The following is a 16,871-nucleotide window of genomic DNA, read 5'->3' as shown; positions in this document are numbered from 1 at the left end:
CATATAGATACGCCTCGCAGTACTAACATACTCATCACATAGACACAACCATCATTTCCACTAACAGGGACACTACCGAACATATAAGTTCAAAAACACTTGTTCACACAATCAGCACCTCGGCGCTCCCGCCATAGGCAAAGATCCAACCTCAAGTCCTCTAGACTGGCCCACCATAAGCTCACAGAGATAACACCTCGCCCCTCGATCGGGGAATCACAAGCCATCGAGACACATCTGATACTGAGCGCCCATGCGCGCATACGAACGCGTGGAAGGAATTTCAAAAGTTTCTTTTCAAGATGAATCAACGGCGCACGATAAGAATTCAAGAATGTGAAGTTTTCCTAAAGGTTCTGCAGCCTCTCGAGGATAAATACAAACGTCTCCGTACCGATCCGCGAGACTCTACTAAACCGGCTCATAACTCGCGAGACCAATTAACCTAGGCTCTGATACCAACTTGTCATGACCCCAACCCCGGTCATGATGGCGCCCAACACACAGCTAGGCAAGCCCGACCATTCAACAATATTATCCCAAATTCTTATTCAGATTATAGATAAATATCACAGAGAATTTACTAAGTCATTTTATTCAAGTGTATAATTAATAATAAAATCTGCGGAAGTTCAATTAAAATACCACACCATAGCCCAACAGAATCCAGTGCCACGAATATGAGCCTCTAATATAGAATATCCACCTATTACAAGTCTGTCTAGGAAAAAATACTGAATAAAAGATAGAGATAAAGGGGAGAGATCAAGGCTGCAAACGCCATGCAGCTACCTCAATACTCCCGGATACTATTGTTCAGCTAAACAAATCCTCACTCAGCCTGTGGTGTACCTGGATCTGCATGCAAGGTGCAGGGAGTAATGTGAGTACTCCGACCCAGTGAGTAATAAACATAAATAAAGGCTGAGAATAAGAAATCATGGAAAAATACAAAGTAAACTATAACTGGCAGTTTAGAACAACAAATAGTGAAGCAACAAGTCAATTAAGTTAGAGTACCAAATACTGAGACATGTATAACAGATAAAAACAAATGCATGAGTGCAATGCAATGCATATGATGGTACACTCTAGTACCCACTAAGGCGGGCAGCCCGAGCCATCCATTTATTTATCGTCGACGGTGCTCACTGAGGGTGTGTGCAGACTCCGGAGGGGCTCCTACAGCCCAAGCGCAATATCAAGCCATCTCGTGACATCAAATCTAGTCCATCGGCCTCATATCAATCTCAGTATAATCACCCAGGCTCTCGGCCTCAATATCAATGTAATCAACCAGGCTCTCGGCCTCAATATCAATGTAATCAACCAGGCTCTCGGCCTCAATATCAATATAACACTGCTGCGGCGCGCAGCCCGATCCATGCTCAGTCCAGAAATCATCATAAGCCCCTTGGGCATTTGTAAAACAGTAGTTCTCAGCCCGAAATATCATTTAGAAATATCATTTAAGTTTTCAAATCTTAGAAAGATGGCTGAGTTTGCAAAACAGTATTTAAAACCTTGGACTGAGGTCAAATGATATGCAAAATATGCGAAAGCAGTGATATCAATCCCTGAAGGATTCAAATAATTGGCAAGAAGCCCAAATGTAACAATTAAATCCAAGTAAGGATGATTCTCAATTTAGTTCAAGTAGAAAACACGGTACAAACATCTCTCGGGACGGACCAAGTCACAATCCCCAATGGTGCTCTACCCCACGCCCGTTATCCGGCGTGCAAGTCACCTCAATATAATGTTACAATGTGAAATTTCGGAGTTTCAAACCCTCAGGACATCATTTACATCAATTACTCACCTCGAACCGGCTAATTCGTTACCCCGCGGTGCCTTTGCCCCTTATTGACCTCTGAATGCCTCGAATCTAGCCATAACGATTCGATTCAGTTAATAAAAATTATAGGAATTAATTCCATATGGAATTCTACATTTTCCATCAAAAATCCGAAATTACACTCAAAATTCGGCCGTGGGGCCCATGTCTCGGAATACGACAAAAGTCACGAAATATGAACCACCATCCAACCACGAGTCCAAACATACAAATTTTACCAAAATCCGACATCGGATTGGCTTTCAAATCTTAAAAATTCATCTTTAGGGAATTTTAGAAAATCATCCATTTCTCTTCAAATATCAATAATCCTAAGCCAAAAATGAAGATTTATTCATGGAATATAATCACAAGAGAGTCAAGAACACTTAACCCAAGAATTCCCATAACTTCTCGCTCAAAATGCCCAGAATCCGAGCTTGAAAATCCAAAAAATGAAAGAAAATTGGACTGCTCTTTCTCTACACTGTCCAGAATTTTCGGCTAGTGTTCACGCGTGTTACTGTACACGGTACTGTTCACGGGGTACTATTTCTGCAATTTTCTCCAATTTTCCTAAGTCCGAAATCACTCCGAGACACCTCCGAAACACTCCCGAGCCCTTGGGGCTCCTAACCAAACACATACACTAACTCAACAACATCCTACGAACTTAACCGTGCGATCAAATTGCCAAAATAATGCCATATACCACGAATTAAGCGTTAAAATCCAAGAATTCTTTCAAATTTCATAAAACATCAAATTTTTCATTTTGAGTCTGAAACACGTCAAACGACGTCCGTTTTCAACCAAACTTTACAGAAAATGCTTAAACCATATATAGGACCTGTACCGGGCACCGAAACCAAAATATAGGCCCGATACCATCACTTTCTAATAAAATTTCATTTCCATTTTCCTTAAATATTTTCAGAAAGCAATTTTACTCAAAAATTTATTTCTCGGGCCTAGGACCTCGGAATTCGATGATTCTTGTTCCTATGAGTCACAAATAATAATACGAACATAGCCCTTTAGTCGAAACCCAATTAGAAGCTCATTTGCTCAGTTCAATACCCATTTCACTCGTTAAACAATTAACTCATGTTTCACGTCAAAACCCAATCACGACTTGATAAAATTAGACCAAACTTTCCAAATCACTCCTATAATTCATTATCAAAATTTCTAAAGTCTCAAAATCAAAGTTCAATCTCTAGAACTAAAAATGGACCTTTGGATCATTACATGCTCATAATCGAAACGCCAAAATCTTCCAAAAACTCTTCCAAAACATATCCAAGCCTCATGGGACCCCGACCAAACATGCCAACATATTTCATAACATTATTCAAACTTCTTCCAATCATCAAAACACCTCAAACAACATCAAATTACCCAAAACTCATCGAATTCAAGCCTAATTTTCTAAAAACTTTCGAAATACACTTTTGATCAAAAATCCGACCAAACCACGTCCGAATGACCTGAAATTTTGCACACATATCCCAAATCACCTAACAAAGCTACAACAACTCTCTGAATTCCATTCCAACTCTCGGATCAAAATCTCACCTACCAACCGGAATTCGCCAAAATACTAACTTTGCCAATTCAAGCCTAATTCTATACCGGACCTCCAAATTACTTTCGATCACACTCCTAAGTCACAAATTATTCCCCTGAAGCTAACTGAATCATCAGGATTCAAATCCGAGCCCTCTAATACATAAGTCAACGTCCGGTTGACTTTTCCAAAACAAACCTTCCTTAAAGTGACTAAGTGTCTCATTTCCTACTAAAACCAATCCAAATCAACTCGTTCACACTCAACACTGATAATGAGGCTCTGATACCAACTTGTCACGACCCCAACCCCGGTCATGATGGCGCCCAACACACTGCTAGGCAAGCCCGACCATTCAACAACATTATCCCAAATTCTTATTCAGATTATAGATAAATATCACAGAGAATTTACTAAGTCATTACATACAAGTGTATAATTAATAATAAAATCTGCGGAAGTTCAATTAAAATACCACACCATAGCCCAATAGAATCCGGTGTCACGAATATGAGCCTCTAATACAGAATATCCACCTATTACAAGTCTGTCTAGGAAAAATACGGAATAAAAGATAGAGATAGAGGGGAGAGATCAAGGCTGCGAATGCCATGCAGCTACCTCAATACTCCCGGATACTGCCTTCTCAGCTAAACAATTCTTCACTTAGCCTGTGGTGTACCTGGATCTGCATGCAAGGTGCAGGGAGTAATGTGAGTACTCCGACCCAGTGAGTAATAAACATAAATAAAGGCTGAGAATAGGAAATCATGGAAAAATACAAAGTAAACTATAACTGGCAGTTTAGAACAACAAATAGTGAAGCAATAAGTCAATTAAGTCAGAGTACCAAATACTGAGACATGTATAACAGATAAAAACAAATGCATGAGTGCAATGCAATGCGTATGATGGTACACTCTAGTACCCACTAAGGCGTGCAGCCCGAGCCATCCATTTATTTATTGTCGACGGCGCTCACTGAGGGTGTGTGCAGACTCCGGAGGGGCTCCTACAGCCCAAACGCAATATCAAGCCATCTCGTGGCATCAAATCTAGGCCCTCGGCCTCATATCAATCTCAGTATAATCACCTAGGCTCTCGGCCTCAATATCAATGTAATCAACCAGGCTCTCGGCCTCAATATCAATGTAATCAACCAAGCTCTCGGCCTCAATATCAATATAACATTGTTGCGGCGCACAGCCCGATCCATGCTCAGTCCAGAAATCATCATAAGCCCCTTGGGCATTTGTAAAACAGTAGATCTCAGCCCGAAATATCATTTAGAAATATCATTTAAGTTTTTAAATCTTAGAAAGATGGTTGAGTTTGCAAAACAGTATTTAAAACCTTGGACTGAGGTCAAATGATATGCAAAATATGCGAAAGCAGTGATATCAATCCCTGAAGGATTCAAATAATTGGCAAGAAGCCCAAATGTAACAATTAAATCTACGTAAGGATGATTCTCAATTTAGTTCAAGTAGAAAATACGGTACAAACATCTCTCGGGACGGACCAAGTCACAATCCCCAATGGTTCTCTACCCCACGCCCGTTATCCGGCGTGCAAGTCACCTCAATATAGCGTTACGATGTGAAATTTCGGGGTTTCAAATCCTCAGGACATCATTTACATCAATTACTACCTCAAGACGGTCAAAGTCTAGCTCGCTATGCCCTTGCCTCTCAAATTACCCTCCTCGTGCGACGAATCTGCCCAAAATCACAATGAATATGTCGCATTATGCTAAAGAGACAATACCCAATCGAAAGCAATCGAAAAATATCAAAGTTCACGAATTTGACAAAACCCGAGCCCCGGGCCCACGTCTCGAAAAATCAAAAAATTGACATCATCGGATTCCTTGTCTCGCCACGAGTCTAACCATACAAATTTTACCAAAATCCGACATCGGATTGGCTTTCAAATCTTAAAAATTCATCTTTAGGGAATTTTAGAAAATCATCCATTTCTCTTCAAATATCAATAATCTAAAGCCAAAAATGAAGATTTATTCATGGAATATAATCACAAGAGAGTCAAGAACACTTACCCCAAGAATTCCCATAACTTCTCGCTCAAAATTGCCCAGAATCCGAGCTTGAAAGTCCAAAAAATAAAAGAAAATTGGACTGCTCTTTCTCTACACTGTCCAGAATTTTCGGCTACTGTTCACGTGTGTTACTGTACACGGTACTGTTCACGGGGTACTGTTCACGGTACTGTTCACGGGGTACTATACACGGTACTGTTCACAGGGTACTGTACACGGGGTACTATTTCTGCAATTTTCTCCAATTTTCCTAAGTCCGAAATCACTCTGAGACACCCCCGAAACACTCCCGAGCCCTCGTGGCTCCTAACCAAACACATACACTAACTCAACAACATCCTATGAACTTAACCGTGCGATCAAATCACCAAAATAACGTCATATACCACGAATTAAGCTTTAAAATCCAAGAATTCTTTCAAATTTCATAAAACATGAAATTTTCCATTTTCCTTAAATATTTTCAGAAAGCAATTTTACTCAAAAATTCATTTCTCGGGCCTGGGACCTCGGAATTCGATGATTCTTGTTCCTATGAGTCACAAATAATAATACGAACATAGCCCTTCAGTCAAAACTCAATTCGGAGCTCATTTGCTTAGTTCATTTCGCTCGTTAAATAATTAACTCATGTTTCGCGTCAAAACCCAATCGCGACTTGATGAAATTAGACCAAACTTTCCAGATCACTCCTATAATTCATTATTATATTTCTGAAAGTCTCAAAATCAAATTTTAATCTCTAGAACTAAAAATGGACCTTTGGATCATTACATGCTCATAATCGAAACGCCAAAATCTTCCAAAAACTCTTCCAAAACATATCCGAGCCTCATGGGACCCCGACCAAACATGCCAACATAACTCATAACATCATTCAAACCTGTTCCAATCATCAAAACACCTCAAACAACATCAAATTGCCCAAAACTCATCGAATTCAAGCCTAAGTTTCCAAAAACTTCTGAAATACACTTTCGATCAAAAACCCGACCAAATGATGTCCGAATAACCTGAAATTTTGCACACACATAAGAAATGACATAACGAAGCTACAACAACTCTCGGAATTCCATTCTAACCCTCGAATCAAAATCTTACCTATCAACCGGAATTCACCAAAATACTGACTTCGCCAATTCAAGCCTAATTCTACACCGGACCTCCAAAACCACTTCCGATCACACTCCTAAGTCACAAATCACCTCCCGGAGCTAACCGAACCATCAGAATTCACATCCGAGCCCTCTAACTCATAAGTCAACGTCCGGTTGACTTTTCCAACTTAAGCCTTCTTAAAAGAGACTAAGTGTCTCATTTCTTATCAAAACCACTCCAAACCAACTCGATCACATAAGATACGGATAATAAAGCATAAAGAAGCTGGGAATGGGAAAAACGGAGCGGTAACCTATGAGACGACGGGCCGGGTCGTCACAATATATATATATATATATATATATATATATATATATATATATATATATATATATATATATATATATATATATATATATATATATATATATAGAGAGAGAGAGAGAGAGAGAGAGAGAGAGAGAGAGCTTATATACTATATACTATATTATACTATATATATCGAATATACCTTGATGTATAATAAACTATACTATATATATAGTATAGTGTATTATATAATACACTTAGTATATATATACTATACTATACTATGCACTAAGTATTAGTGCATTAGCTAATATTATATCGAATATAGCTTATATATATATATATATAAGCTATATATGTATATATATAGTATATCGTATATAAGCTATATATATATATATATATATATATATATATTTAATTCATTGTTAATATATATATATATGCATATGAGTGGGTTATAAGTCGATAAATCAGTTTACAAGTGTATCAATACCTAAAAGAACTCGTCCCTGTGTTCCGAGCGCTTCATGTTCTTATATATATATATATATATATATATATAAAGAGAGAGAGAGAGAGAGCTTATATACTATATACTATATTATACTATATATATCGAATATACCTTGATGTATAATAAACTATACTATATATATAGTATAGTGTATTATATAATACACTTAGTATATATATACTATACTATACTATGCACTAAGTATTAGTGCATTAGCTAATATTATATCGAATATAGCTTATATATATATATATATATATATATATATATATATACAAAAGTGATTTTTAATTTTGACCATTGTTGACCTGAAAAGAGACCAACTTTGGTCGCTAAATATACATAAATTTAAATTAGCAACCAAAGTTGGTCGCTAAATTTAAATCAGATTTATTTATATTTTATATAATATTTAAAATAATAATATAATTGTTAAACATTAGAACTGGGTCCTAGATTAGCGATCAAAGTTGGTCTCTATTTTTTTAAGCGACCAACTTTGGTCGCTAAATTTGAATTATATTTTTTTTATATTTTATAATTTTTTTAAATAAAAATATAATTATTAAAATTTTATAACTAGGTCCCATTTTTGGTGACCAAAGTTGGTCGCTATATGCTTACCCCTTATTTAGCGACCAACTTTGGTCTCTAATTTTAAATTATATTTATTTATATTTTATAATTTTTTTATATAATATTATAACTATTATAATTTTATAAGTGGGTCCCCCTGTAGCGACCAACGTTGGTCGCTAATCTCAGTATACCTTTGACCAAGCAAGTCTGACCAGTCTGGTCAATATTTTGACGAAATTAGCGACCAAGTAGCGACCAACCTTGGTCGCTAATCTATATCAAATAATTATTTTATTATTTTCGCCAATTTAGCGACCAACTTTGGTCGCTTTTCTTGACAGACCAACTTTGGTCGCTAAAGTTTGGTCGCTTTTTTTCGGAATTCTAGTAGTGTACATCTTTAATTTAAATATTATTTATGTTAGTTTTAAATTTTTTATTTTCAATAGAAAGAATACATGCGCAACGCGCGTACACTAAGACTAGTATGTATATATATATATAAACATACTAGTATACGTATTTACACTAGAAAGATACTTTTCAGCTACTATCACACCTCCCTTTCACCACTAAATTATTCACATAAAAAAAGCCTAACAATATATATACACTCTTACACGCTAAAAAAATATAATTATATAATATTATACATAATTGTACGCATTTATACACACGTATACATAATTGTATAATATTATATAAGTGTGTATAAACATTGTTCATATAATATTTACACTAGAGTATGCCTTTTATCCACCATCATGCCTCATTTCAGCACCAACAAAAATTAAGTCCAAACTAGCAAAATTTAGCTGGAAAGTCTTTTCTCCGATGATATATATTGTTCTTTTGTGCAGATCTAGTCGGATAGTGTCATATCTTGCGCATTTAGTCGATTTCTCTGAAAGTCGATGACTACTATTGGCATGTACTAATCCAATAACTGGTCTCAAATCTGGAGTCAAACTTAATCGATAAGCAAAAATGGAGATTACACTCTAATAATCAAAAGATACTAATATAAATAGATAAGAAAGTTAGAAAAACCACCACCTAAGAAAGGGAAAAAATATACTAAAACGATAAACTTCACCCAATGACTACTAGACAAATGATAGAAGACTGACACTCACAACACTAAAAAGCTATACGATGTATAACCAAAAGTTTGGGATGATGTGATCCAAGTCAATCTAGAGGTAAAGTAGTTCCTTGAGTTTGTCCATCGAGTCAGTGGCAAACTTCCAAAGTGTGAAAAGTGAATAGATGCTGTCGAATTAGATGTGAACAAATTTTTGAAATCCGCTCTTAGAGTTCGAGAATTCAAGTGTTGGCAAGTCAGCTAGCGAACCAAGGATCAAAAGTATGTTTCGTGCCTATAGTCATTCTTCTATCTAGTAGTAATCCAATCTCTAGTCGTTGGTACAATTTAAACGAGAATGCCGTGTTGTCCAGCACACTTGATTACTGCGATCGACCCGATAAATCAAAGCATCCTGGCCAACCGACTAACCGGTTGAGAATGGAACAAATAGGGGATGTTAAATTCTTCTTTCATGTCTTTCAACTATAGAGTAAGATTTTCAGATCCGAGTTCCACTTCAAGATCCTAAAATCCTTCAATGGAGTTACCCAGATGTGTTCAGCCAATAAATAATCACGATCTCGAAAACTTCAACTCCAAATTTGGATATCATCAATTGAGATTCAAACCAACAAAGCGAATCAAACAACAAGTACCAGCTCTATTGAACTCCCTTTTTTTATTGTTCTGGATGAATCAAACACACGATACAGAATAAAAAGAAAGGAAATCCACATGTGTCATATACTCATGTTGGTGTATTCATATAAAAGCTATTAAAGATTGCTGAGAAAATGGTCTTTATCATATAGTTCCTTTGTGATCATGTAAAAGTACATGAGTTAAGTTACTTAGTGTATATGTTGTTGATATGCGGACTAGATGCATTTGTACATGCTTTGATCTGGTTATTTGAACATCATGCCTGTTACCTTCTTCTTGAACTGTGCCTATCGTACGTATGATTTGTCCGAAATTTGAGCTGAAGAGGATGGGCAAGTTTTAGAAATTGCACCCTCCTCATTTCAGCAGTGTTCCTTCGGAGGATGATCAGGAGTTGTGTTAGGACCGAAAAATCAGGTGTCATACGGAAGCTAGCAAAGCAAACCTTGAGTGACAATAAATCATACAACAAAAAGAAATATACCAAAAGAGGCACAAACATTTAACGTGGTTCGGTCAACTGACTTACGTCCACAACGGAGATGAGCAATCCACTATATAAAAAATAAAGAAGGTAAACCCTTCAAGAAGAACACCCTTCAAGATACCACTGTTATGTCGAGGAAGAGGCAAACCCGAAAATAAAGAAGATAAAGAACACCAAATTTTAACGTGGAAAACCCTTCAAATCGAAGGTAAAAACCACGGGATCACAAAGATCCAAAAAGCTCCACTATATAAAAAAAGAGTACAAAATATCGAGAGAACAACCTCACGAAAAGGCAAAAACAAGTGACACACTAACATTTGTCCCGTAAAGTTCTTCCCCTAAACACGACTCTCAAACCCCATATGACTACATTGTGGATGCTGCTGAATGAGAAGGACGGATCCTCAATTTATAGAAGTCCAAACCTTTTCCTACAAGAAAAAGGACTAGCCAAGTATAGGAGAATTATAATTTCCTTCTACAAAAAGGAAAACCAGTTAAGGTAATTATATTGCCCTTTCCTTCAACAAATAGGAAAATCAAATATGTTAAGAAAATTATGGCAAACACCTAACAATTTTCCCCCTTGGCCGGAATTTTCTGACAAAATAAACTTGATCCACCTTCTTCACATAGCCTTCAACAGGTTGCATCTCCAAATCTCCACCACAAAGTTTGTCTCAACGTGCGTAGCACACCGGTCAAATTTCTCAGACAAAAATCACGAATATCGTCAAATATGTTGCGGCTAGAACTGAACCCGCCAAGATGAACCTGTCTTGAACCTCGCTCTGATACCACCTAGTTTTTCGATCCTAACAAGTTGTTAGACCGGTGTCATGATATTTTGCGCAACTTGGGACTGGTAGAGTCCAATGGGGTTTGACTTTACTTTCTTCCGGATGTAGGGATTAGCAAAGAGGTGGTGGTAGATCTATGAGCAAAGTGAACCAGTAGGGTCACCTCCTCTTACTTTGGCTCAGTTTTCACAGCTTTTCTTAGAGAAGTTTATGAATAACCTACGTAGTTAGCTTAAGCATTTGCAGCAGGGTAATAAGATAGTCACCCAATATAAGACGAGGTTTGTTGATTTGTTTCACCATGCAGCTATCCTGATCCTTCCTGAGAGGGAGAAGGTATGGAGGTTCATCGAAGGGCTTACTTATGACATTATACTTCACATGGCTAGAGAGGCCGAGGCTGAGACTATATTTTCCCAGGTGATGGAGATTGCTAGAAGGATCGAGTGTATTGGTGGCCAGGGGAGAGAGGCAACTAGTGATAAGAGGCCTATAAAGTAGGCCAAATCGAGTAAAAAGGTAATATATTGGCCCAATTTAGTTGGGCCAGCGGAGAGGGAGACTAATTTTGTCTTAAAAAAAGGAGTTTCATGTTGTTGCCAGATAGCTGATTTCGAGATTTTTCTCTTTTGCAAAAACCAAAAACTCTTTTTCATATAATTTTAAACATTTCTGCTCCTATTTTAGCTAATACAGTCTTCTCTCCCTTCTTCGTGAGTCATATTCAACTGTCAGTTCACGTGCGCCTGCAGCCGGCGGCAAATGGAGTCAGAAAAGAGCAAAATACTGATAATCGGAGTAACAGGCCGTCTAGGGTTTGAACTGGCAAAGGCCAGCCTCAACTCCTTGCATCCCACATTCGGACTCGTCAGAGACTCAGCATTTTCCGACCCCCATAAATCCCAAAAGCTTCATTTCCTTTCTGGCGCTGGCGTTACACTCATCAAGGTACTTCCCCGCCTTCCTCAAAGATTATGATCAGATTCGCCCACCCTTTTCCTAGTTAATTATACGTACTTAAAATTCTTTAAAAGTACTCTCTTTAGTTCTAAAAGAATTGTCAATGTGTGTCAAGTTTATGTTTCATTAGCTACATTAGCATAGGCAGATCCAAAATTTGAACTTTATGGCTTCGAGTACGAAGAAGTCCATTCGATTATGGGTTCGAAACCCGTATCAACTACCCTACATCCACCCCTGCGCATTAGTAAAGACTATCCCTATATGAAATTACACATAACTTATACTTCAAAGTTAGGCTGGCCTAATAAGAAATCTAATATATGCATAATTAGTGCAGCAATTGGTTTGCGGCATAAGAAATAGTAATATCCCCAACGCTAATGCATGTTTGGTTGGTGGTGTTGAACGTAATACCATGTATTATTTTATGCGCGATACAATGTGCAAAATGAATACATGTGTTGGCAATGCGTGGATAAGAGTATCTAAAAATCAAAATGCCCTTAAAATAGGTAATCATTGCATAACATTCTACATATTAGTATTCACCACACAACAATCCCTACATTATTATTAACCTTTAACAATTTCCTAAATTATTGTTTATCAGTATGGCAAATCCTACATTAAAATTCTCGCGTAACTAGTACCTGAACAAATGACCCCTTACAACATAAAATGTACCATAAAGTGTAATTTGTGTAGATAAAAAAGTTTAATCAAAGAAAGAAAGTATAATTTGTTATCTTCTCTAAGAAAGAAAGTTTAATTTGTCCTCATCAATAGAAAGAAAGTAAGTTGTATCAAATGTAGAGTAGGTGCAATGGTACTCTGTGTGGACTGAATTGAAATACTGGATCTTCCTTATAGGGGTCGCTGCAAGACGAAGATATCCTGGTTGAAGCACTCAAGCAAGTTGATGTGGTAATTTGTGCTGTTTCATCTAAGCAAGTCCTTGAACAAAAGCTTCTGGTTTCTGCTATCAAGCGTGCTGGTTGCATTAAGGTCATAGTCTGTGTTACGTTTCCTTCTTTTATATGACTGCACTTTTCATTTAACTTTCCTTTTTACATAGTTGGTTTTGTCTGCTACAAATGTCTCAGCAGAGAGCTGGCTCTGCCAACAATTTAGGTCTTATTTGATCATTCTATTGGGCTCATAAATCTAATCATCCTACTAACCTGAGATTTTAAATATGTTCTCTGGTAGTGCTAATTTGATTGACCTCTTGTTCTTTTTTTTCCTTTCCATTTCTGGATTGATGTGAGGATATTGTAGGCCTGAATGGAGTTCAATGAACAGAATATCTATACGAATTCATACAGCTGATCCCAACTAATTTGAAAATGAGATGTTGCTGATTCATTAATATTAGGCAATACTAATCTTATAGATAATTGTCGAATCACAAACATCCTGTAAAAGAAAAGACTGCTCTTTCTTATTCCAAGTTCTTGATAATGTCATATGCAAATCTAGTTGAACCTAGATAGTGTTGATGCACTTGCCTTTTTCTGTACTTAAGATGTGCCTTTTTGCAGCGGTTCCTCCCTTCAGAATTTGGGTCAGATCCTGACAGAACTCGAATTTCCGATTTGGATCACAACTTCTACTCAAGAAAATCTGAGATTAGGCGTCTTATTGAAGCTGAAGGCATTCCTTACACCTATGTCTGTTGCAACTTCTTTACAAGTTTTTTTCTACTGTCACTTGTTCAACCGGGCCGGAAAAACCCTCCAAGAGATGAAGTCAGCATATTCGGTGATGGAACTGCCAAAGGTCAGATGATTGATCCGTCCCAGTTGTATTAGATTAACTTGGTGAGCTTTGAGCTTCACTACTTGGCACTGCCTCAGTTTCTATGAGTATAGTACCCCTTATGCTGTTCTTATGGTAGAAATATGAGATTCGAATGTTGAATGAGTTGCGTTCCTCATTCCATTTCATGCATATGAAGAATGCAACCCTAATTTATGTGCCCTTCCCGTTTCAAGATTTGCAATTTGGGGTAAATTAAAGCTCAGAAGCTGCATGCAATGTTGTTAATTTAGCTATGTTGTTCAGTCTTCATTTAATAAGCAATTATCTACTCATCTTTTTAAGTTTGCTATCTGTGGATGTGTTCCTGTGATTACAGTCTTTGTCATGAGATTACTTATAACATCTTTTCTGTATCTGAACAGCTGTCTCAAACAGGAATATAATATTTCTTATAATGTATAAAATATTTATATGTATTTAATTTAGGCTCTTTTTAATCTGTATTCTACCCTTCTATATGCGTCTACAGGAAACGGCCTCTCTACCTTCTAGGTAGGGGTAAGGTCTGCGTACATACCTCCCCAGACCCCAATTGTGGGATTATACTGGGTTTGTCGTTGTTGTATTCTACCCTTCTATATGCAGTCCCTCTTAGAAGAAATCAGAAACCTTTTCTCCTTCCTCTTTATGGATCACGTTTAAACTACATTTGATTGCCATCAATTCTTTTGTAACTGTTATCTTTATCTATCTTTCTCTCTTCCCCCCCCCCCCCTCTGTTTTTGTTTGCCCATTTAGCTAGCGCCTCTGATATGTAGATTAACTATGATGATTGAAGGCAAGTAGACAACTACATCATATTAAGTCCAGCTCTAATTCCTTTATTCTGTTATGTAATCATGAAATATAAAGTTATTTCTTATAGAAGGATATTAGCTTTTTGTTGATTCTTTTTCTCATCATATACAGCTGTCTTTGTGAAAGAAAATGATGCTGCTGCCTTTGCCATAAATACAGTGGATGATCTACGTACTCTGAACAAAGTGGTACACCTGAGGCCACCAGGAAATGTCTATTCCATGAATGAGCTAGTAGATATTTGGGAAGGGAAAATTGGGAAGACGCTAAAAAGGAATTACATCACCGAAGATGAACTCCTGAAGAAAATCAGAGGTTTGTCCTTTAAAATTTAGTATGTTGTGCATACTGGTGTAATCACAAATACTCTTTGCTGGCTCTATAAAAAAGTGCTCATCATACATCTTTGCATTTGAAAGAAGATTTTCAAACTCCTTATCCACCATCTCAGAAACTGTCAAGGCACCTAAATTTGTCAATTTGGAATTGTGATAAACAGGATAAAGCTAATTTTGCAGCTTTATTTTACAAGTAGAGATACTTATCATAGTCCATTTCGGGGGCCAAAATATCCGAGGGTGGGGGTCGATGCCACCCTGCAAGACATAGTCCAATCGACTCAATTTTAGCTGCTTTTCCTTGCCTGACAATCCTCAATTCCAGCTGAGCAGTAATTCTCCTCTTTTTTGTTCAGCATAGCCTTGAGAACAATGAAAAGTAGGCAGTATGAAGGCCGACTTTGGTTGATCAAGAGCCCTACAAATACATCTGCATAAATTCTTTACAGATAATTTACAATGTGAGCTGTTATTGCTAGATGCCTGATGCATATTCATCTCTCTTATTGATCATTGAGAAAGCATAATGCATGAGAAGCTATCTATTTCCTAGTACATCTTATATCCTGAATGGTTAATTTGTTTGTTGCAGAAATGCCGTATCCTGAGAATATGGAGTTGGTTTTCATATACTCTGCATTCGTTAAAGGAGATCAGACATACTTCAGCATTGACTCTTCTGGTGGTTTGGAAGGGACGCAGCTATATCCACAAATAACATACACCACAATAAGCGAGTTTCTGGACACCTTGTTGTAATATTTGTTGCATATTACTCTTCTAACCAAAGAAGTGCATTCCTTCCTTCTATTGATGCATTATAAACCTAGAGATGCACTAGATTCCAACTTGGTTCGATTACTCGACATGCAATCTTCCTCGACTCTTATAGGTGCTCTTTTCTATGGAATCATTGGTTTCTGTATGGCTCCTTATTGGTAATACTAGTTATTTTTGCTTTAAGAACCCTCATTTTACAATATCATCATTTAGCAAGGATGTGTAAGTAGTGACTTTTCTCGAATCATAAATTGGATATGTATAATACTCCCTTCGGTTCACAATAAGTGACCAATTTGCTTTTTCATTTTGGTTCAAAATAAGTGACCAGTTATGTAATCAAGAAAGAATTCAATTTGTTTTTACAAAATAACCCCTATGTACATATCCCTAAAAAGTTTTCTTACTCCTCACATTAAACGTTTAATTAGGGGTAGTTTAGTCATAGTAGGTATTTTTATATAGAATTTTGTATTTTCTTAATGGGCGTGCTAAAAGTAAATTGGTCACTTATTGTGAACCGGAGGGAGTAATAATAATAATAATAATTATTATTATTATATTTTTTTTGAATCTCTTAAATTTAAAACCTGCGAAGTCTGTAATGTTGTGTCCAACAAATATGGTTTCTTGAAGTTGAGGGCAGGCTACTGACCAAGCTTTTTTTTTTGGGCCAAAAGTGCTTTTGAGGAGGGGCATTTGCATCTATACCCGCTTTTTGGGTCACGTTTTAACTTGTGCCCGCTTTGCAAAAAAAATTGTAAGCGTACCCACTTTTTCGCGTAACTTCAGCATACGGGGCTGAAATAGCAAAGGCAATAACGCAAAACTTCAGCATTCTAGTAGACGGGACTGAAGTAACAAGTGTACTGAACCAAGTGTGCTAAAGTTTTTGTTTGTAATTGTTGAACTTAAGCATAGTAGTTGAAGTTTTGTTCTCTATTTGTTGAAGTTTTTGTTTGTAATTGCTGAAGTTATTGCTTTTGTAACTGGCGAACTTTAGCTCTAGAGCTGAAGTTTTTTGTTTAGTAACTGATGAACTTTAGCTCTAGAGCTGAAGTTTTTGTTTTTGTAATTGGCGAATTTTAGCTCTAGAGTTGAAGTTTTTGTTTTTGTAACTGACAAACTTCAGCTCTAGAACTGAAGTTTTTGTTTTGTAACT

The 16,871-nt window shown here is 36.9% G+C and overlaps 1 protein-coding gene across 1 annotated transcript; it reads left to right on the top strand.

The window, feature by feature from the left end:
• Nucleotides 1-11,453: 11,453 nt before the first annotated feature.
• LOC104210194 (probable pinoresinol-lariciresinol reductase 3) lies at nucleotides 11,454-16,016 on the top strand. Its single transcript, XM_009759024.2, has 6 exons — nucleotides 11,454-11,528; nucleotides 11,745-11,957; nucleotides 12,843-12,977; nucleotides 13,514-13,751; nucleotides 14,703-14,906; nucleotides 15,522-16,016. Exons 2-6 carry the CDS (start codon nucleotides 11,772-11,774, stop codon nucleotides 15,686-15,688), a joined length of 930 nt encoding a protein of 309 aa, XP_009757326.1. The 5' UTR covers nucleotides 11,454-11,528; nucleotides 11,745-11,771; the 3' UTR covers nucleotides 15,689-16,016.
• The last annotated feature ends 855 nt before the right edge of the window (nucleotides 16,017-16,871 follow it).

The sequence above is a fragment of the Nicotiana sylvestris genome, chromosome 3, assembly GCF_000393655.2.
Source record: "Nicotiana sylvestris chromosome 3, ASM39365v2, whole genome shotgun sequence".
In the NCBI taxonomy this organism is placed as follows: domain Eukaryota; kingdom Viridiplantae; phylum Streptophyta; class Magnoliopsida; order Solanales; family Solanaceae; genus Nicotiana; species Nicotiana sylvestris.
This window is presented reverse-complemented; position numbering and strand designations above follow the sequence as displayed.